The 19569-nt window shown below is 46.3% G+C and overlaps 6 protein-coding genes across 7 annotated transcripts; 3 read left to right on the top strand and 3 right to left on the bottom strand.

Moving 5' to 3' along the window:
* The first annotated feature begins 24 nt into the window (after positions 1-24).
* Positions 25-5241, top strand: Cp190 (centrosome-associated zinc finger protein CP190). Its single transcript, XM_020958010.2, has 5 exons — positions 25-400; positions 946-1450; positions 1514-2519; positions 2582-3534; positions 3595-5241. Exons 2-5 carry the CDS (start codon positions 1049-1051, stop codon positions 4573-4575), a joined length of 3342 nt encoding a protein of 1113 aa, XP_020813669.1. The 5' UTR covers positions 25-400; positions 946-1048; the 3' UTR covers positions 4576-5241.
* On the bottom strand, positions 5129-7017 carry Zip88E (Zinc/iron regulated transporter-related protein 88E). The gene is made up of 5 exons (XM_020958012.2): positions 6635-7017; positions 6328-6566; positions 6058-6259; positions 5550-5928; positions 5129-5491 (listed from the first exon to the last, which is right to left on the bottom strand). The coding sequence occupies exons 1-5, from the start codon at positions 6905-6907 to the stop codon at positions 5481-5483; spliced, it is 1104 nt and encodes a 367-aa protein (XP_020813671.1). The 5' UTR covers positions 6908-7017; the 3' UTR covers positions 5129-5480.
* Positions 7018-8646: 1629 nt separating this feature from the next.
* On the top strand, positions 8647-10547 carry LOC110188719 (uncharacterized). Its single transcript, XM_020958532.2, has one exon. The coding sequence runs from the start codon at positions 8835-8837 to the stop codon at positions 10530-10532; it is 1698 nt and encodes a 565-aa protein (XP_020814191.1). The 5' UTR covers positions 8647-8834; the 3' UTR covers positions 10533-10547.
* On the bottom strand, positions 10541-11645 carry ATPsynO (ATP synthase subunit O, mitochondrial). The gene is made up of 3 exons (XM_020958536.2): positions 11563-11645; positions 10888-11331; positions 10541-10816 (listed from the first exon to the last, which is right to left on the bottom strand). The coding sequence occupies exons 1-3, from the start codon at positions 11590-11592 to the stop codon at positions 10661-10663; spliced, it is 630 nt and encodes a 209-aa protein (XP_020814195.1). The 5' UTR covers positions 11593-11645; the 3' UTR covers positions 10541-10660.
* Positions 11646-11847: 202 nt separating this feature from the next.
* Set (NAP domain-containing protein SET) lies at positions 11848-13648 on the bottom strand. Its single transcript, XM_020958535.2, has 4 exons — positions 13230-13648; positions 12548-12737; positions 12114-12473; positions 11848-12056 (listed from the first exon to the last, which is right to left on the bottom strand). The coding sequence occupies exons 1-4, from the start codon at positions 13479-13481 to the stop codon at positions 12046-12048; spliced, it is 813 nt and encodes a 270-aa protein (XP_020814194.1). The 5' UTR covers positions 13482-13648; the 3' UTR covers positions 11848-12045.
* Positions 13649-13702: 54 nt separating this feature from the next.
* Positions 13703-19444, top strand: eIF2gamma (eukaryotic translation initiation factor 2 subunit gamma). 2 transcript variants are annotated; one of them, XM_020958533.2, is made up of 5 exons: positions 13703-13888; positions 14478-14652; positions 17663-17899; positions 17963-18836; positions 18908-19444. In XM_020958533.2, the coding sequence occupies exons 1-5, from the start codon at positions 13823-13825 to the stop codon at positions 18981-18983; spliced, it is 1428 nt and encodes a 475-aa protein (XP_020814192.1). In that variant the 5' UTR covers positions 13703-13822; the 3' UTR covers positions 18984-19444. The 2 variants fall into 2 exon arrangements, 1 of the variants encoding a protein (XP_020814192.1); XR_015271417.1 differs by having other exon boundaries at positions 13749-13888; positions 15377-17899.
* The last annotated feature ends 125 nt before the right edge of the window (positions 19445-19569 follow it).

Raw genomic sequence — 19569 nt, 5'->3', positions numbered from 1 at the left:
AATTTTACAATCCAAACTATATCCTAAGCCCAATATCCCAGCCCACAGCAAGAAATTATATTTCAAGGTTCTTCCCATACCTACCAGGCTTACCTAATACTTTATATTTCAAATAATTATTTTTTAATCCTATTTAGCGGGCGAAGACCTTGCATTGCTTTTACAAAAGCCAATTAAATTTTTAGATGAGTTTTAAATTTCAAATCTAAATTAACGGTTTCGAAACATGCGTCACCTTAACAGCGTCAAGTCGGCAAAGCCGCAATCGCGTGCCTATCGATAGCCCTAAAAGCAGCCCTGTCACGCAAACGATGATTGGAAAAGAACATGGCTGCCTGAATCTGGAGAAAGAATTAAATAAATTTTTTTCCGGCAAAAGTAGAGTGCAATACGAGTAAATGTATGTATTAATTGTGTAATCTCCGGTTGGTTAACATTTAAATGCATGCATCGCGGAGATTGCCACTAACTGAGACGGTGTTGAAAATTGTGAGCTTCCGAAAAACGCGTTGTTGTGTGAAGTGGGGAGGCGCCAAAAAAAAAACCACAGAAGATGCAAATATCCAAATGATGCTTGGACAATAAAGTTGAAATAGAATCATTTTTGGCTAGTTGGCGCTTAGCAGTGGTGATAAAATATTAAAAGAAAGCCTGGCGACGCGCAAAACTCACCCACACATACGCCAGCAATAGCAACTCGGTCACACACGTACACTTGTATATCGATATATGTATGTGAGCTGCATTGCGCGCCGTGCCGCAAAGGAAAAATAACCGAAAATCAATTGACGCGCTGTGCATTTGAATGTAAACGTCCTGGAATTCACTCATTCTAACTGTTTTTGTTTTGCTTTTTTTCCGGACATTTCTTGTTGCCTGCTTCGTGTCATAATTCGCATTTCCCGACCCCCTAACTCCTGCTTTCCTCACCCCTGTGGAGTACAGTTGCGCCACCAAGCCAGAGCCAGCAAAACAACGGGGAGGGCGCGCGAAAGAAAACAAGAACTTGCCAAGGCCACAGGATACAGGACAAAGCAGCATCGGCGAGATGGGCGAAGTTAAATCGGTGAAGGTGGATAACTGGGGCGTCTTCTTCCTGCAGAAGTTGCAGAACTTCTTCAACAAGACGGACTACTGCGATCTGACGCTCCAGTTTCGCGACAACTCACAGCTAAAGGTGCACCGCCTGGTGCTCAGCGCTTGCACGGACTACTTTAATGTGCTGGAGCAGACGTGCGAGATCGTCGACGATGCTCTCATCATGCCCAATGAGTTCCAGGCGGACGTGGTGGTGCCCATTGTCAACTTCATGTACACGGGCACGCTGGAGTTCGAGTTGAAGATGTACGGCAAGCTGTTGCGTACGGCCAAGGAGATGAATATGACCGTTCTGCTGAAACTTCTTGAGGCACATCGTCGGACCATGGAGAACGTAAATCGTCAACAAAGGGTGAGTCTAGCAATTTCTGTTGTGGTCATTAATAACTTAAAAAATGTATATATTCTTTTGTAGCCGCCCAGTCCAAAGGGCATCCGTCGGCGTGTCGTTGGACAGGCCAATTCGGGAACTCCGCAGCATCGCGTTATGGGTACATCGCCACAAAGCCGTGGGATGACCAGCGTAGGAACGCCCACGCCTCTGCGACAAAACACTCAGCGTGGATCCACCGGCAACACAATGATCCGGAGTGGGAACACCACCGTTAAACAGGAGCCCACCTCTCCGTTCGAGCAGTTGCGTAAAGGATACAACAACAATAAGCGACCGGCACAGACCAGCCTCCTATCGCCGCCATCCAAGAAGCCCAGTTTGGAGGAGGTCAAGGAGTTTGCAGAACAACAACGGATGCGCAAACAAATAGCCGCAGAGTTCGGAGATCACGATCCCGAGTACGATAGTGGCATGCTCTACGACGATGTCCATGCTGGAGACGATGACGACGACGATTTGCCACCACAGCCCTCTACGTCCAAGCAGCAGCAGTTGACAGCATCGCCGCAGGGCACGCAGACTCAGCTGGAGCACGGCTCCACCACAATAATCCTGAAGCAGGACTCACCCAGCCAGACGCCCACGATAATAGTCAAGGATTCTTCGAATGCCAAGCTGAATCACACCAAGATTATAGCTGAAGTGCTCCGCCAGTACCCGCATATTGTCAAGGGTCACAAGAACATCAAGCTGAAGATTATGCCCAATACTCCAGCCACTCCCGCTGAGAAGCCTCCAGCGCAAATTAAACGAGGATCCCCGGTACAAACTGCCTCGAATCCACCATCGACATCGCCGCATAAGAAGCTGCATGTGTCATTTAAGGCAGATAAGACCACGCCGCTGATCACTGCCCAGCAAAAGGCCGCTAGCGCTCAGCAGAAAACAAACACAAATGCGCAATCTTCAGGCGGTTCCCAGACAGCAGCGACGAACCAAGCTGGCAATGCAGCCTCACAACAGAAGCGACGCATCGACAGCAAGACAATGCACGCCTTAATTGCCCAAGGGGCCGAGAACACCACTGGTAAGTGATGTTCCATAATGGATAAACCCTTTATTAATCCATCATAACAATTTTGCTTCTAGGTCCATGGCTTTGCCTGAGATGTGGTGTTAATGGACGTCCCATCAGCATTCCGTCTTATCGGGGATTCCGACGCCATCTGATCAATACGCACAAGGAGACCATTGATCCTGCGCTCTGCGAACACTGCGGTTGGCGATCGAGCAACAACCGGGAACTTCATTTCCACATGTACACAGAGCATCAGGTCAAGTCGCAGCTGTACACCTTCGCCGAGTGCGCATTGTGCAACCAGTCGTATCTAACCAAGGCCGAGCTGGAGGCGCACATTAATGAGGCGCACACGGACGATAATAAGCAACAGTGCATCTATTGCAACAAGGTATTCGAGCAAGAGCTTCAGCTGTACAGGCACATGAAGAGCTACCACAAGGAGCAGGCTCTAGAAGATGGCATAATTGATGAGACCGATGAGGAGTTCCTTGGCTCCCAGGATGAGGAAGAGGAAGGCGAGGAGGAACATGAACCGGAGCAGACTGGCAAAGTACGCATACTTTCGAACATCAGTCTGCCGCCAGCCACTAGTGCCATTGCAGTGCAGCAAGCCGCAGACCAAGAGCAGCTGCAGGAAGACTTGGAGCATGAGCAAGATCAGGTGCAGCAGCAAGAGGTGAAGTTTGTGGGAGCTGATGGCAATGAGGTTGAACTTACGGACGAGCAGCGCAAGGAAATCCTATCGCAGCTTAATCAACAACAAGCAGGCGCTGCCGCCGGTGGTGTGGTGATGGTGCTCAGTGAGCCAGAGGCGGAGACCGCCAAGCAGGAGACTGATGCCAAATCCCTAGCTGGCACTGAGGAGGAGTACGACGACAGCCAAATTTACAGTGAGCTGGCTGCCGCCGACTCGGTAGAGAGTAGCAAGAAGAGTATTGCCGATGAGAGCAAGGAGTCTATGGATAATCTGGAATGGGCAGAAAATTTAATTGCCGAGTCCGAGGAGCAGAGCAATAAGGAGGTAAGTTGCATAACATAGTCGTGTTAAAACGGAGTTGGTAAATATATATTCAATTTACAGCCAAAATCGGAAAAGTCTCGCGATGACATTAGCGAAAAGCTTAAAGAGCTAACGGGTGACTGGACCGAGGATGAAAACGACGATGAAGCCGATGACAGGCCCGCTACAACAGAGCTGGAAGGTGAACTTGCCGCCAAGCAGTCAGAACCAATAACCGGTGGCCAAATTCACGAGGAGGAAGAAGACGACATCGACTTGGCCCTAAAGTCCCTGCATAAAGGCACTGAAGATTCATCTGCGACAAAAGCTGCCGAGGAAGCGATAGATTCAGCCGCCAGCATAAATTGTCAACCCGAGAAAATGGAAGTCGATGCCCAAGTGACCAAAAAAGATAAAAAACCAGTTGAAGGGTCCGATGTCGTCAGCATTAAGAAGGAGTCTGAAATGGATGCTGAAGAAGAGGAATTTATTAAGGAGGATCCGACTGCCGTAGAACCCGAACCCGAAGTTGAGGCGGAATCAAGCGAAGCTGCAGCTGCCGATGATGATGTTCACATGGAGGCGGAGAATATTCGGAAAGAACTGCTTGACGAGTTGATAGCCGAGTCTGAAAAGCCCCAGGAGGGGGAGGAGGAGGAAGAGGAAAAGAATGGGGCTCAGTCTGAGCAAACAGCAGCGAAAGTGGTGTCCGCTCCAGCAGTAGCGACGGCGGAAGAAGAGGATCAGGAATCTGCCACCGACCAGCCGGCCGAAAGTGAGGGATCAAAACCGGACGAAGAGGCTGCCAAAAGCGAAGAAGGTTCCAAGGCAACGGACAAAAAGGATAGTGTGGAGGATAAGCCAAACAAATGCGATGATGTAGCAAGCACCGACAAGGTGGCACTAGTCTCTACGACAGTAACAGAAACTGGGGGAGCGGCATCTGCCACTGAAGAAGCCAGTGGGGCGGACAAGGTCAAGAGTCTCATTAGCGAGTGGGGGGACGACGAGGAGGAGGAGGATGAGAATGGCGTTAGTGCGGCAGCGAAGGAGGAGCTATAATTACTAGATTTATTTATGTTCTAAGTTCGGCGATTGAGTTCAAACGCAGATTACCGAGCGCGGCAAGAATTTTCGGTTTCTATTGTAAATTAAATTGTTAAAGAGGATTGAGAGGAGGATAAGATACGCATATGCACAGGCATAAGTGTATAAGTTCTAATCTGCACATCTCACGTAACTGTAAATCCGACGCCCCCTTCCCATCCCATTAATGTTCGTAAAGCTCCTCGGAGTCGTCACCTTGAATGAGTGATCAGAGACCAATACCACCCAGCATTGCGCTATTTATGAGTGTCAGTTTAATTCACCACACCACCAACGTAGGAGCAAGCAACCAACATTTCACAATTAGGAAAACACCTTATAAAAACATATATGCATATTTAGTATACATATATATCAGATACATACAAATTAGTAGATGTATGTAGTTATATGGATGTTGTTTTAATTGGTTTAAAACAAAAAATAACGTAAATACGGATTATTAAGTAACTGATGATGTTTTACGAGTGTACTATTTAATGACATTAAACAAAACAAAAAAGATGACCCATTTTTTGATTACGGACCTGTAGCTTGTAAGATTTATTATATATAAAAAAATAAAAGAAATCCATAACAAATACACTCTGGAGAAAGCAAAAAATATACATTTAGACAAAAGACTATTGTGTGAATTGATTGGGTTTTACTTATCATCTTTCGCGAGTTACCATTAACCCTTATCAACAGATTAAAATACATTATGCTAAATGAAGATTCGTTAAAAATACATGTGAAATGTGGTCTTATCCTAACATTAAACACTTAAAAGCTGCCAAATCGATAAAATTACATCCTTTAAAAATACAAAGGCACAACATTCGGTCACAGCGCAAGAATCCTATCTATGAAACTCCTTCCTACTCGTCATCTGAAAGCGGGACAGATCATTAGCATAGTAAAATAAGCGAAAATTGTATGTCAAATACCAGAAAGATAAAAGTTTATAATGCACATGGTCGCAAATCCGGCCACGACAGTCGCAAACTGGGCAAATCCCGCCCAGCGCCGCGTTTGATTAGAGTGCCAGCGTGCCTTCTCCCGTGGTATCACTTCACAGACGGTGACGTAAAAGAGAGTACCGCCCGCCAGCGCTTGGATAATAGGCAGCGTTTTAGTGGACCAAGCGGCGGGCACATCCACGATAAGCATGCCTAGGCCGATTCCCATGACAGCTCCCACTGCAAACACCGAGATGCCGACCAACTGGGCGCGAAAACTTGTCCGCGGATTAGATCGGAACTCTAGACCCAAACAGAAGCCCATTACGAACTTGTGGCAGGCGACCGCTCCAAGCAGAAATAGAACCTAAAACGAGACAAAGTAGATTTCGGTTATCTATGTTATTAGACTAAGCCAACGCGATTCTCTGCTCCAATATTTGCACAAGATTGCGCGCGCTTTATGTCTAGGAAGGAACCATGTCAAGGCAACGACCTTAGTGGATGAGTTCTGGACCCCAATGGCAAGCCCTTCGATGGCGGAGTGCAGCGACAGGGCCACAAAGAGGCCCAGAGTGCCGGTCATCGATTGGACACAGGGCTCTGTGTGACTGGTGTGGCATATGCGGGCATTGGCGTCCTCAACACTGGCGTCATCACATCCGGATGCACTGTACGGGTGATCTTGGTCATGAACGCTGATCGAAAGCAAACCATAAAATAATCAAATAGGTAAATGGGTAATGAACGACAATCGGTGACATACTGCGAGTGGGATGTATGTAACGTTGACTCCGCTGATAGCAAGGGCGCCCGCTCACCCACTGCGCCATAGCCGTTGCTCTGCCTAGATGGCTCGGGCTCCGGTATGGGTTCGGGATGGGAATGAGTGTGCTGAATGGCCTCGCCAAAGAAGTAGTGGATAAACTCGTCGATGAAGTAGATAACAAAGAAGCCACCGCACATGGCTACCTCAGCGAATTTTGAGTCCATTTGCTCGCGCACCTGTTGAAGTATCAGATATCAGTATCACTGAGTTCCTCCAATTCCCTAAATACCAGCCAAAAACTCACCTCTGGAAGAATGTGAACTAGAGCTGTGGCCAGAAGGATTCCAGCTCCATAGCAAAGGAGTATAGAAGTGGTTAGAGGAAACCTTTGTCGATTCCTCTCCGAAATGAAGGCGGGCAACATGCCCGACAAAAGACTGCCGAGTCCTAGTACCAGCATTGCCAAAACCTTCTCCCGGTCACCACGATCCGTGACAGCTGAATTGGTGGGGTCCATGGCGAAAGATTCGTTTGCTAAACTCGTTTGTTCAGCCGCCAAGCTTAAAGTTCGTTGCATTTACTATTTTTAAACTAAAGCAGTGAGAGAGCGAGAGGCAAATAGTTTAAAACGGCTGTTCGTCAGCGCCGTTTTGAAGGCCTGTACGGAGACACGAAATTAAAAGTACTAGAAAGTTAGGTGGCGTTAGGGTATTCCTGACGTCACACACTTTTAGTATTTTTTCGAGCGACTTGCAAAAAGAATAAAAATTTTATTAAAAAAAGCTGTTTGCGACCATTTGACTATTGCAGCTACTTTGCATATTTTAAGTTATAAATCTCGCCATGAACCAAAATTTGCGGAAAAAATGGAAGAGGAGTGGTGTATTTAGGCTGATATCTAAGGCGCGAACTATAAAAATGGAACCAGATGGGAACCAGCAGAGAACCACTCGCTGAACCAAACCATGGAACCATGTTCATAAAAATAATAAATTAAATAAAAATGACAAATTGTTGTCTAAAACATTAAGAAAAGTGACTACCCAATAAATCGAAAAGACATTCAAAACAATTTGGTGCGATACTTCATATCGATAGGGGCGCCTCCCACACACTATCGATGAATAGTCCGCCAGAAAATATTCCTATTGACCATTTAAACAATTGTATGAAATATGCATGCCACATGAATGGAATTGGCATTCCAAGCATTTTGGTAGTTGTTTTATCAAAACCCGTTCAGTCGTTCATAAAAACCCCAAATTTGCATTTATTTCCATAAATGTTCCTACGAAGAGTAAATATACCCGGCAGCAAAGTCGGGATTTCTCATTAACGACTGAACGGATTTTGATGAAACATAGATCAAAATGTCCAGAACTGCGATGCCGTCTGTGGAACTGTCTTCCATTTGCATAGGTTTAACTATAAAGTTTAAAACAAGTTTTCTTTTTTTTATATTTCACCGGTACATAAATGGAAATAAATGAAAAAGTCGGGATTTCTTATGAACGACTGAACGGATTTTGACGAAACGTGGATCAAAATGTTCAAAATTGCGATCACGTTAATGAAACGATCTTCAGTTTGCATAAGTTTTATAATAAAGTTTTAATCAAATTGACTTAATTTTAGGCAGGCAGTGCTGCCAGATATATTTACTCTTCGTAGGAACATTTATGAAAATAAGTGCAAAAGTGGGGTTTTCTCATGAACGACTGAACGGATTTTTTATAAAACAACTAACAAAACGCTTAGAATGTCAATTCCATTCATGGGGCATGCATATTTCATACAATTGTTTTTATTTTTAATTTAATTTAGTATTTTTCTTACCATAGTTCCATGGTCTGGTTCAGCGAGTGGTTCTCTGCTGGTTCCCATCTAGTTCCATTTTCATAGTTCGCGCCTTAGATATTAACCCAATTACACCACCCACTGTTATTGGGTTTTCTCGAAATCTGACAGTTAAAAACTATTGAAATTTTCACCAAATATTCATTAATATTCATTATTTTGGCATATCGGGTATTGCTGCACGCGTTCGATTAGCCGAGATATTAAGAAATCCGTGAAAACATGATTTTTCATATGCTTTTTTTAATATATCCAAATGTCAAATACTTTCAAACCCAGTATAAAGCAATAGTAAATTTATTTTTTAGCATTTAGAAACTATATTTTATTCAAATTAGTGCCTTAATTACGAAATAAATCAAAAATTAAAGATCCCCTCCGTGTTCCATTTTCCCACCGTTCCATTTCGAGGCTAACTCATCGACGCTAATTTGACGGACATTTCCATGTCCTACTCCACGGTTGCTGGGCACACTGAATCGCTCAAAACCGCAACGTTTTGGCAGCACTGGTGACTCCTGACACTAAACCTGGCAGCGCCGGAGATCAAGCACATAGCGCTGCCATAAATGTTATCGATATTGTAGTGTTCTAGAAATCAAAATTCAAAATTCGACCGTTTATGTAGTTGGTGTGCGTTCTTGGAAATGCATCGTCGTTGCATTATCTGTGGCCAGGAGCCAAGCAGACAATGTATCTATCCGCGCAACATGATGGAGGCGCGCCGGTGGCAAAATCTGGCTAATCTCGGCAGCTTTGACGTGGACACGGAATCCTTGTGCCAGCACGGCTGTGTTTGTGCTATGCATTTAGACACAGACCAGGAGTACGGCTCAAATCTGGGGAGTACATCTGGGGCTGTTTGTCCGCTGAGGCGTGCAGGCGGGAAGATATCAGCGCAAGACAAAGCTGCCGTCAAAAAGAGCTCATTTCAAACGGGTCGGTTCAAGGCAACCACACCACAAGCCAACAATAAGAAGTCAGGCGTGGGGATGAATACGCAAGACAAACCGATGTTGGAGTCGATTCCACAAGAAAGTTGTAACGTGGACAGAAGCAACATTGAACTCCACCGGTGTCGCGGAGCCATGCTTCAGGGAAATCTGTATTCCCAATTGCGGAAGAACTGTAATCGCCAACGGTCAACAGGCTCAACCAACGACACTGCTGCGCGACGAATTTTAAAAGCAAAAAAACCAACTATTCCGCAACTGTATGCCTGTATAAACTATCCAATACTGCGGGTCTCCAACGCTGTACCAGAAGAATCCACGTGTCCTTTGATGCGGAGCCCCAGTGCCGCGGCAGAATCTAGTACCTGTGAATGCATCCTTCAAAAAACTCAAAATAACACCCAAAGTCATTTGCAGCAAAGGTCGATATCTTATGATCCACTCCCATGTTACGTGTGTAATCAACAACAGTTTAAGAGTGATGAAGATTTACCCTCACGCTGCACCTCCATCGGTCAAAATAGCTCCACGACAAGCGAGAGTCACCACGAACGGAGGCCAGAATTAAAATGTAAATGTTGCCAGGCATGCATTAGCTGCCAGCTGAAGGATCAAGAGGTGCAATGTTCCCAGCACACTTTGCAACCTAAGGCTTCTTCAGCGGCAGTGATACCTACATCTAGCACCAAGCTAAAAGCCATCTCAATAACAACGGGATGCGAATGCGACACGGGCAAAGATTTTTCCAGCCAGCGATCAGCTAGTTTAGGGACGAAATATGGCAGTGTCAGTTCTAAGACCATCTCGTGCTCAGAAAACACCAATATGCCTAACTTTGCATATGGCGGTGAGGAACAACAATTTTCCGTCAATGCTATTAATGTGCTCCTTATGAACGGTTCCCGTCATAATAAGTATGAAGGCCCTAACCCAGAGATCTGCGTACAGGAGTCTGACCTAGCAGATTGCAACGAACGCGCAGTTTTTCCAAATGTCGACAAACCCAACTACCGATTGTGTCGGGCTGCCACCACAGATTCCAATACCAATGGCAAACAGGACGAAGCCAACGTACTGGTTCTTGAAGAGGGTCCCATGGATGAATGCAGCCCTGAATGCAAAAGTAACCAGGAGCAGACTCAGAGTGAACTACAGATTGTGGAAGGAATCAAATCTGTAGACCAGGAGATCCGATCCGGCCAATTTGGTGACAACTGCATAAATTCATCAGCCCCAGCTAACTTCACCAAAGTTCTGGAACTGCAGAGGGCACGCATCAATGAACTGGAGAATCTGCTGCAGCAACACAACAAGCTGCAACAGACCATCCAGACAAGGATGGCGGAGCTGCAGGGCCAAGAAAAGCCGGCTAAAAGCGCTAATAAAAAATAGCTATATACATTTCAATTGTTGTTTGTTTTAAGGGTGTGAGGAGTGGTTTATTCGCAATTACCGCTTGAATTCCAATTCCAAACTTTTAGTTTGAAGCATCTAAATATCAAGAGCTAATCCTTACGGGTCTAGGCGGCAGACTGAATGACATCGGTGTACAGCTTCACCTTGCTGGCAATGCTCATGTCAACATACTTGTCGCCAATGGAAACGATCAAGCCACCAATGATGCTGGGATCCACACGAGAGGTAATCTTCAGCGACTGGTTGGCCTTCAGGAAGGACTGGAAAATAAGCAATAAGGAGCCGTGAAATGGAGAGCCAATAGATTTGTTCTAGAACCGAAAGTAGCTACCTTAAGGGCACCCTCCAGCTGCTTGGTCTGGGAGGCATCCAGGGGCTTGGCAGACACGACCTCGCAGACTACCTCACCGCGATGAGCGGCCATGATGGTCCTGTAGGCATTAATAACGGTGTCGAGCTTCTTCAAGCGCCCGTTGTCAGCAAGCAGACCCAGTAGGTTGGCGGTAGCCGGGGCGAAACGCAGTTTCTCCGAAGCCTCCTTCAGGGCGGTGGCCATCACCTTCTTGTTGATGATCGGGCTGGTCACATACTCGCGCAGCTTCTTGTCGCCCTTGATTGTGGCCTGTAAAGCAGTCAGGTCCTTCTCCACTTGGTCCAACTGGCTCAGTTTCGAGGCGGCCGAATACAAGGCGGTGGCATAGCGACCCTCCAAGCCGAACACCTGCACTGGGGGCTTCACCGGAGCTGAGGCGGCGGCGGAGCTGAGGGTGCGGCTCTGTGGGAGTTGTGAATAATCACTCATTAGTTCATTCCTGAGATCAATAAACCAAAACAGTCGATGGATTGTGGGTTACAGTGCCCAAAAATTACATAACCAAGAAAAGCGCGTTAGATAATGGAGTATGCAATGTCCGTCTGTCGTCACGCTGTTATGCACGGTACCCGAAAGGGATTAAGTTCAGTAAGGAGAATCCAGTTTTCCTTAAGTGATTCCCTAAAAACATACCAAAATTGCCAATTTGTTAACGGAGGCCATCGTCTATCCCGAGAATTTTTCAGCTAAAAATCGCAGCTGTGACCAGGGCTCCGTTACACTTCGATACCTATAACAGGGCTGCAACACCCAGTACGAAAATTATCGGCCAGGGCTGACCAAAACTTATCGATTCATAAACACATTTTTTAAAATCCATTTTGCAAGATATATTTATCTGATCATAATGTTAAAATTAGATTGCGCAGCAAACCTAGTTTTTAATTGCTAAACTAGAAAAATCGGTTAATTTAAAACTATTCTTTTGGAGATTCGGATACACGTCTTTTTTATTTGTAATTTAAAAAGTTGTTCACTTAAAAACCTAAACTGTCTGAAATGGTTGCGAATATGTGAAGTCAGAACAACCACACTGGAAACTATAGTTGCTGGTGGCTTGGAAACACTTGGGCCTTTCGGTTGGGATCGTATTGAAACTGTATGCTTCATTGCAGTTTACTTGTCATCTGGAAAATAATTATGCTGTTAACAAATGTTTCTAGGACATTGGTGCGGTCTCATACCCTCATCCTCTCCTTCCTCTTCTTCCTCGCCCTCGCCATCCTCACCGTCCTCGTCATCGAATCCCTCCTCCTCATTGTCATCGTTATCCTCCTCGTCCTCGGGCTCCACCTCAATATCAGGTACCAGATAATACTGCAGTGGATTTGGCCAGAGGTCGTCCTTTATCAGTTCTGCGATCTCATCGTTTACTGGATCGGTGTTATCCGAGAACCAGTCGAAGAAGGTCTTGTACTCTGAGTTCCGCTTCTTCTTGTTGCCGTAGGGCTTCGTCAGCAGCTGTTTGAGCAGGTTCTTGCCCTCCTTCCACTTAATTGGCGTGCTGGTGGACGCGGGCCATTCCCCGTTCTCGGAAGCCGCCGCTGCATAGAAATAGATATATATATATATATGAGGGTGAGTAATATTCTTGGCAATGCGCTCGTGGTGTACATACCCGCGGAATTCAAGTGGAACTCCTTGGTTAGCACCTTGTTCTCGAAATAGGGATTTTCATCGAAGTGGAAGTTGATGCGGTAGCCCGATTTGATGTCCTCGAACTCCTCCACCTCCAGTTTCTTTAGTGAGTGCAGGCATTCCTCCTCCTCTTCGTCTAGAATACCGGACACTTGCGGGTGGTTGATGAACTGCAAAAAAAAAACGGGAATCGGATTAGCACGGGGATGTGGTTGACGCGTTTGCATATCAATCGATAACAAAGGTGCACATATTTTATGTCTTCCAGAAGCAAAAAGTACTTGAATTTATGGAGATTTTGTCACATGAACGGAAAATAAGTATATAAATTATCGTTTCTTTGCCGCTTTGGAGCTACAACTGTTTGAAAAGCTTATGTATTTCGCGAGCGGCCAGCCAGACGGCCTATCGATAACTCGCACACGTTCTCACGGGGAAAAAGCGGGGAGGCGGGATGCCGGCGGCTTCGCAGTCCAAGATGAACAAGAAAAAAATTCCTCGAATAGAGAAAATTTCTTGTACGTGTGCTTTGGGGACAAAATCAATTAATTTTTTACGCTCCGCCAAGTTGCATTATTGGCGCGCAGCTTATCACCGAACAGATAGACATTTGTTTCGGCTAGCCTGCACAAATGCAAATCATGGCCAAGACAGGAACTTACAGAAGTAACCCAGAAGTTGGAGATCTTCTTGACCAGCTCGCTGCGCTTCTCGTAGCAGGGTTTGCGCAGTTTATTGTACTTCTGCTCCACCTTAAGAATTTCCTCGCTGGCTTTCTCGTTCAGCACGTCGATCTCATTCTGCACACCATCGATCTGCTCCAACGCCTCCGACTCCTCCTCGTTGTTGCCTGCAGATGTGATGCCATCGGCGGGGGCTCCATCCAGCTTCACTCGCTTTGGCAGGCTCGACATTCTGCTCGCTTTTCCGGTGTGTTTGCAGTCGTAATTTGCAGGAAATTTGTCAAATAACGGCGGTACAGTTGAGCAGAAGCGAAGCGGATTCTTAACTTGCGTTGCGGTTGTAGAGATGAGAGTGTTTCGATAGCACTGACATCTAGTGATGACACTTTCTTTCGATGGTCTCTTTCGATTGGTGCGTAATCGATGGTAGACGGCGCTGCACAACACTGTTTGATTACAGCGCGTTTTCGGTCCTTTACAACACGCGCGGACAACATTTGATGCCTGGCTGTAATAGCTAAAAATTAATTTTATAATTTTGTATACACATCGTTTTCAAAAACATCAGCAACATGGCAACGGCTGAAACCCAGATCGGTGTGAACCGAAACTTGCAGAAGCAGGACCTAAGCAACTTGGTAAGCAGCTGAAAAGCCACTCGCCAGACGCCACCTCTTTTTTCGTGTGTGAAAGTGTACGCGTCGTCATTATTGTGCCGCTTCCTACGAAAACGGCGGGTTGCGGGAGACAAGGACGCGCCCAGATGGTCCCGGGCGGCGTTTAGGACCCTGAAGCGTCTCTGCCCTCCAAACATCTCAATCTCCTTCGCAATGGCCAACAGCCTTTTGTTGTCACTCGCCCGGGGCTGAAGGAAACACACGCAAAATGCAGCACGTGGCGCTACCTTTTTGCCTGGGCGTTTTTCCCCGGGGTTTTCTGTCAGGCTAACGGACCGTATGTGTATCTAGGCAAGGCGTTCAATATGGCAAGCGATTCAGTCTCATCGAAGAGTCTCAACTGTTGCCATCTATTTAGCTGATGCAATTCAACCGACATTCTAACCTCAAAGTCCACGGTTATACACACACACACACACACACACACACACAGTCATGCATCTGAGACGACGCGATTTCTCGGGAGGTTTGGGGGTGGTAATAACTACTATTTGAAATTCCATAATTGCCGGCACCAAAATGTAACTGTGTTAACTTGGTTTCGTTGCAGGAAATTAGCAAACTTACACCCCTCTCCCCGGAGGTGATCTCGCGACAGGCGACCATCAACATTGGCACCATCGGTCATGTAGCGCACGGCAAATCGACGGTAGTGAAAGCCATCTCCGGCGTGCAGACGGTGCGCTTTAAAAACGAGTTGGAGCGCAACATTACAATTAAGCTCGGTAAGTGGACACAGCCAAGTGTTCCTTAGGAAATACATAGATGTTACCCTGCTAGTCTAAGATAGCTGTACATTGCTTTCTCCTATTCACTCATACGCATTCCTGTAATCCCGTAGTTGCGCAGCCTTTGGTCCTAGAATGAATATATATATTATATCCCAAACCCTATCGGCTGGCCGAAGGAAGCCCTACTTCCCTCCAGTCATACCCCATTTTCCAGTAAGGCTCCCTAATCTTAAGAACACCCTGCTCATAACCCTGTACCGACGACGGCACACCGCGTAACTAAGGGAGGAGCTCTCCGCCTCTGATCTATGTATCTGTCGTTGTTTTGGATCGAGTTATCGGGTTTTAAAGGCGTTCTGCGAATGATTTTGTATCTATCTATTTTGTATTGTTCACTCCTTTTTAGTGTGTTATTTACTTAAATTGCTGGATTAATACGCGTTGGCTTGCCTCTCAAGGTGTGTCGTCGCCTTAGTTAAAAAATTCAATCTTTTTTTTTCATTAAGAATCTCTCTATTTTCCTGTATTCTTAGTCTTGAACTGATTGTTATTTTGATTAATACCACTGATAATCCAGCAATTTAATTAATTGCCAAATCTTTTTCTTCTTTTTTTCCCACATTTTCTTCCGGTGTTTTTCGTTTGCTTCGGTTGCGACGCGTCCACAAAACCACACCACACCCACAATCCAAAAATGTCCAAAACTTGTCATTTGCAGAACGCTTAAGCGAAAAGAAAATCCAAATACTTTTGAACTCCAAACAGCAGCGACAGCAATATGAGATCAAACAGTTCCATCGCATTCGCCAGCTTGCCGAATTGCGTCACAACAGGCGCAGCTTGCGCAGCTCCATGCCGGCGCCACCAACGACAACAGATACGGCTGCGGCTACCAGTCTGCAAAGACGCACTAGTCGCCGGAGTAGCAGCGGCTATGGCAGTGCCCTGGGTTGCGACGACCATGACACGGCCCAATCCGCACTGAAAGGATCTGCCGATTTAAAGCGACGACGAAGCAGCGTCGTGAATTCTCCAACCACCCCCGGTTACAAGCGTTCAAAGAACAACGAGGGATTACCGATTAAAAAGCCGCCCAAGGGAGAGTACATTGTCGAGCGCATTGAGTGCGTCGAGGTGGTCCAGTTGCAGCCCGTTTTCTTTGTTAAATGGCTGGGCTATTCCTCCAGAAAGAACACATGGGAGAGCTTCGACAATTTGGCCGACTGTGCCAAAATGGAGGAATTTGTGGAGCGCCAGATGCAGCTCTTTGAGAAGTACATAGCCATTGTAACCAGTGAACTTGAGGAACAGCTGAAGGCCATTCCGCCCACGGAGAACATATCTGTGGCTGAGATTGAAGCCTTTGAGCCGCTAACGATGCAGATTGACATTATACTTCTGGCACAATACCGGGCGGCCAGCAGTCGAAGCCAACGGGATCGTGGTATAATAGCAGACCGAGCCCTGCGCAGTATGCATATCAAGCGGGCGAAGCTTTTGCGCCGGGAGCAGATTGTGGAACTCGCTTTGTTTGAGAACAGCATGAACGCAGTGGAGGGGTCATCGCCGCCTATACGCGTTGAGAACATGGTCGACCTGGAGACTATAGACAGCAGTTTCGTATACATACGAAACAACATAATCGGCGAGGGCGTGCCCAAGCCGGAACCGTCACTTTTAGGCTGCAAATGCACGACCGATGACGGCGCCGAGGAGTGCACTGCTTCCACAAAGTGCTGTGCCCGCATGGCCAGCGAGTTATTTGCCTACGATCGAAGCACGCGGCGCCTGCGTCTTCGTCCCGGCAGCGCCATCTTCGAGTGCAATAGTCGATGCTCCTGCGGCCCGAGCTGCTCCAACCGTGTGGTGCAGCACGGACGCCAGCATCCGCTGGTTCTGTTCAAGACCAGCAACGGTAGCGGCTGGGGGGTGCGCACACCGGTCGCACTCCGCAAGGGAGAGTTTGTGTGCGAGTACATAGGTGAGATCATTACCAGCGACGAGGCCAACGAGCGCGGAAAGGCGTATGATGACAAGGGCAGGACCTATCTCTTCGACCTCGACTACAATACGGCCCAGGAGAGCGAGTTTACCATCGATGCTGCCAACTACGGCAATGTCTCGCACTTTATCAACCACTCATGCGACCCCAATCTGGCGGTGTTTCCGTGCTGGATTGAGCACTTAAATGTGGCCCTACCCCACCTTGTATTTTTCACGCTGCGTCAAATCCGAGCTGGCGAGGAGTTGAGCTTCGACTACATTCGGGCGGACAACGAAGACGTGCCCTATGAGAACCTATCGACGGCTGCGCGCGTCGAGTGTCGCTGTGGAGCGGACAATTGCCGGAAGGTCCTTTTTTAAGGATCGAACTGGACATTCCTTAAATACATCTTCTTAGATTGTGCACTGCCCCATCGTATTGTATTTTCTTTTTAATTTTTATAAATTTAAAAATCTTAGTTTTGGATTACAGAAATGTTTTTATATTACAAAAAATAGATTGACATTTTAAATTTATTTATTTGTTAACTTTTTGCACCAACTGTAATTGGAGATTATAGTGGTGGACTGCGTCGAATGTTAAGTTTAAAATAGGACGCATCGAAATGTGCTCGAGTAGCCGAAGTATCCAAATTATTATTATAAAACGTATCTTGATATTTACTGAACTTAGAATATGAATTTTGCCCTGACCCCATGAACAGAAGTTATGTATCAAAATAAGTGTATAAATAGTAAGCTTACAGTTTCTCAATAAATTTATTATCGTAATTAAGTGATGCGACTTTTTTATTGATGTAACTAGGGTTTACTTCTCATTCAGGGTAATCTTAAGTTAGAGCTCAACATTTAAATTATTATTTGCATTAAGTTATCCTTGTTTTTTCTTTGTGCTTCTAAACACTAAACACACTGCCTAAAATTTACTCCTACTTATCCACCTTTGAGGCTTTGACTGATCCACATTCTCTTTTCCTATTTTTCTTTGTCTTGCCTTCAGGTTATGCCAATGCCAAAATCTACAAGTGTGACAACCCCAAGTGCCCGCGACCGGCTAGCTTTGTATCGGATGCATCAAGCAAAGACGACAGTTTGCCCTGCACCCGTCCCGCCTGCTCAGGCAACTTCAGATTGGTGCGACACGTCAGCTTTGTTGATTGCCCCGGTCACGACATTCTCATGGCCACCATGTTGAACGGCGCCGCTGTGATGGACGCTGCCCTGCTGCTCATTGCTGGTGAGTGATGTGCACATTGACATCTTTGTTAAACGAAGACTAACCATTTTTATGCTACTGCAGGCAATGAATCCTGTCCACAACCGCAAACCTCTGAGCATTTGGCTGCCATTGAGATTATGAAACTGAAACAGATTTTAATTTTGCAAAACAAAATTGATTTGATCAAGGAGAGCCAGGCGAAGGAGCAATACGAGGAGATCACCAAGTTCGTTCAGGGCACCGTCGCTGAGGGCGCACCGATCATCCCGATCTCTGCCCAGCTTAAGTACAACATTGATGTGCTCTGCGAGTACATTGTAAACAAGATCCCTGTGCCGCCGCGTGACTTCAATGCCCCGCCCCGTTTGATTGTCATTCGGTCCTTTGATGTGAACAAGCCCGGTTGCGAAGTGGCGGACCTGAAGGGCGGCGTGGCCGGAGGCTCCATCCTGAGTGGTGTGCTCAAGGTTGGCCAGGAAATTGAGGTGCGTCCGGGAGTTGTGACTAAGGACAGTGATGGCAACATCACCTGCCGCCCGATCTTCTCGCGCATCGTCTCGCTTTTCGCCGAGCAGAATGAGCTGCAGTATGCCGTTCCCGGTGGTCTGATTGGTGTGGGCACCAAAATCGATCCGACGCTTTGTCGTGCCGATCGTTTGGTCGGCCAAGTTCTGGGTGCCGTTGGCCAGCTGCCCGACATCTACCAGGAGCTAGAAATCTCGTACTACCTGCTGCGCCGACTGCTGGGCGTTCGTACCGATGGCGACAAGAAGGGAGCGCGAGTAGAGAAGCTGCAGAAGAACGAGATCCTTCTGGTGAACATTGGATCCTTGAGCACTGGCGGTCGCATCTCGGCCACCAAGGGTGATTTGGCGAAAATTGTGCTCACGACGCCGGTGTGCACGGAAAAGGGTGAAAAGATAGCCCTAAGCAGACGCGTGGAGAACCATTGGCGGTGAGTCAGCGACCTCTAAGGCATCCTCTAAAATTCAATTCACATAAATTGACCCTTCTTTTCGTTTGCAGCCTAATCGGTTGGGGCCAGATCTTTGGAGGCAAGACAATCACACCCGTGTTGGACAGTCAGCCATCAAAGAAGTAGAACTAGGCTAGAATCCTCCGAACGGTTCAACCTTTAGCAGCGACGGCAGTAGCAGCATCATCTTTAATAGGCCTCATAGCCCTCTGCTCTTATTTGTCCTCTAGCTCCAGCTCTCCATCGTTCCCTTCCACCGTCGTGTCCGTTGATCAAGCAAACCGAAACAAAACAAAATGAAAATACATACATAACTTAATTTATTTAATTTTGTTGTCGAGTATGTATATAAATATAAAAGAATTCACTAATTTCGCCGCTTGCGAGTGTTTTTGCATTAATAGCAGAATCAGGCATTACAAAACAACAACTAATAGGTTATACCTTACATATTATATAAACTAAAGGCAAAAAAAAACATCTGATACATCGTAAAATTGTTTTTATGATTTAAAAATACAAAACAAAAACAAAAGAAACGAAAAAAGTAACAAATTGTATTGCATTTTTTACAATTAAAACCTCAAGAACTGACTTCTTATTTTGGGAATCTAAGCTGAGAGAAATCATGGGGCACTAAACTTTAAAATGGAAGCGTGACTCTAAACCAGAGCTGCTATTTAAAATCAAGACTCTGGGAAATCAGTTGAAT

This window comes from Drosophila serrata, unplaced genomic scaffold (genome assembly GCF_035046125.1).
Source record: "Drosophila serrata isolate PLE 108 unplaced genomic scaffold, ASM3504612v1 contig_241, whole genome shotgun sequence".
NCBI classification, from domain to species: Eukaryota; Metazoa; Arthropoda; class Insecta; order Diptera; family Drosophilidae; genus Drosophila; species Drosophila serrata.
Note: the sequence above shows the minus strand (reverse complement) of the source record. Positions and strands in the feature narration are given on the sequence as shown.

Excerpts from the sequence above, each read along its gene's own strand:
- LOC110188719 (XM_020958532.2), top strand. The coding sequence starts at position 8,835 with ATGCATCGTCGTTGCATTATCTGTGGCCAGGAGCCAAGCAGACAATGT.
- Set (XM_020958535.2), bottom strand. The coding sequence starts at position 13,481 with ATGTCGAGCCTGCCAAAGCGAGTGAAGCTGGATGGAGCCCCCGCCGAT. Across the intron at positions 12,738-13,229 it reads CCAACTTCTGGGTTACTTCT|TTCATCAACCACCCGCAAGT; the intron begins GTAAGTTCCTGT and ends TTTTTTTTGCAG. Across the intron at positions 12,474-12,547 it reads GTTCCACTTGAATTCCGCGG|CGGCGGCTTCCGAGAACGGG; the intron begins GTATGTACACCA and ends ATTTCTATGCAG.
- Cp190 (XM_020958010.2), top strand. The coding sequence starts at position 1,049 with ATGGGCGAAGTTAAATCGGTGAAGGTGGATAACTGGGGCGTCTTCTTC. Across the intron at positions 2,520-2,581 it reads AGGGGCCGAGAACACCACTG|GTCCATGGCTTTGCCTGAGA; the intron begins GTAAGTGATGTT and ends TTTTGCTTCTAG. Across the intron at positions 3,535-3,594 it reads AGGAGCAGAGCAATAAGGAG|CCAAAATCGGAAAAGTCTCG; the intron begins GTAAGTTGCATA and ends TTCAATTTACAG.
- eIF2gamma (XM_020958533.2), top strand. The coding sequence starts at position 13,823 with ATGGCAACGGCTGAAACCCAGATCGGTGTGAACCGAAACTTGCAGAAG. Across the intron at positions 13,889-14,477 it reads AGCAGGACCTAAGCAACTTG|GAAATTAGCAAACTTACACC; the intron begins GTAAGCAGCTGA and ends GTTTCGTTGCAG. Across the intron at positions 14,653-17,662 it reads CAACATTACAATTAAGCTCG|GTTATGCCAATGCCAAAATC; the intron begins GTAAGTGGACAC and ends TCTTGCCTTCAG.
- Zip88E (XM_020958012.2), bottom strand. The coding sequence starts at position 6,907 with ATGCAACGAACTTTAAGCTTGGCGGCTGAACAAACGAGTTTAGCAAAC. Across the intron at positions 6,260-6,327 it reads TTACATACATCCCACTCGCA|CGTTCATGACCAAGATCACC; the intron begins GTATGTCACCGA and ends GCTTTCGATCAG. Across the intron at positions 5,929-6,057 it reads TCCAGAACTCATCCACTAAG|GTTCTATTTCTGCTTGGAGC; the intron begins GTCGTTGCCTTG and ends GTCTCGTTTTAG.
- ATPsynO (XM_020958536.2), bottom strand. The coding sequence starts at position 11,592 with ATGGCCTCCGTTAACAAATTGGCAATTTTG. Across the intron at positions 11,332-11,562 it reads TTAACAAATTGGCAATTTTG|AGCCGCACCCTCAGCTCCGC; the intron begins GTATGTTTTTAG and ends CAACTCCCACAG. Across the intron at positions 10,817-10,887 it reads AGCTGGAGGGTGCCCTTAAG|TCCTTCCTGAAGGCCAACCA; the intron begins GTAGCTACTTTC and ends CTTATTTTCCAG.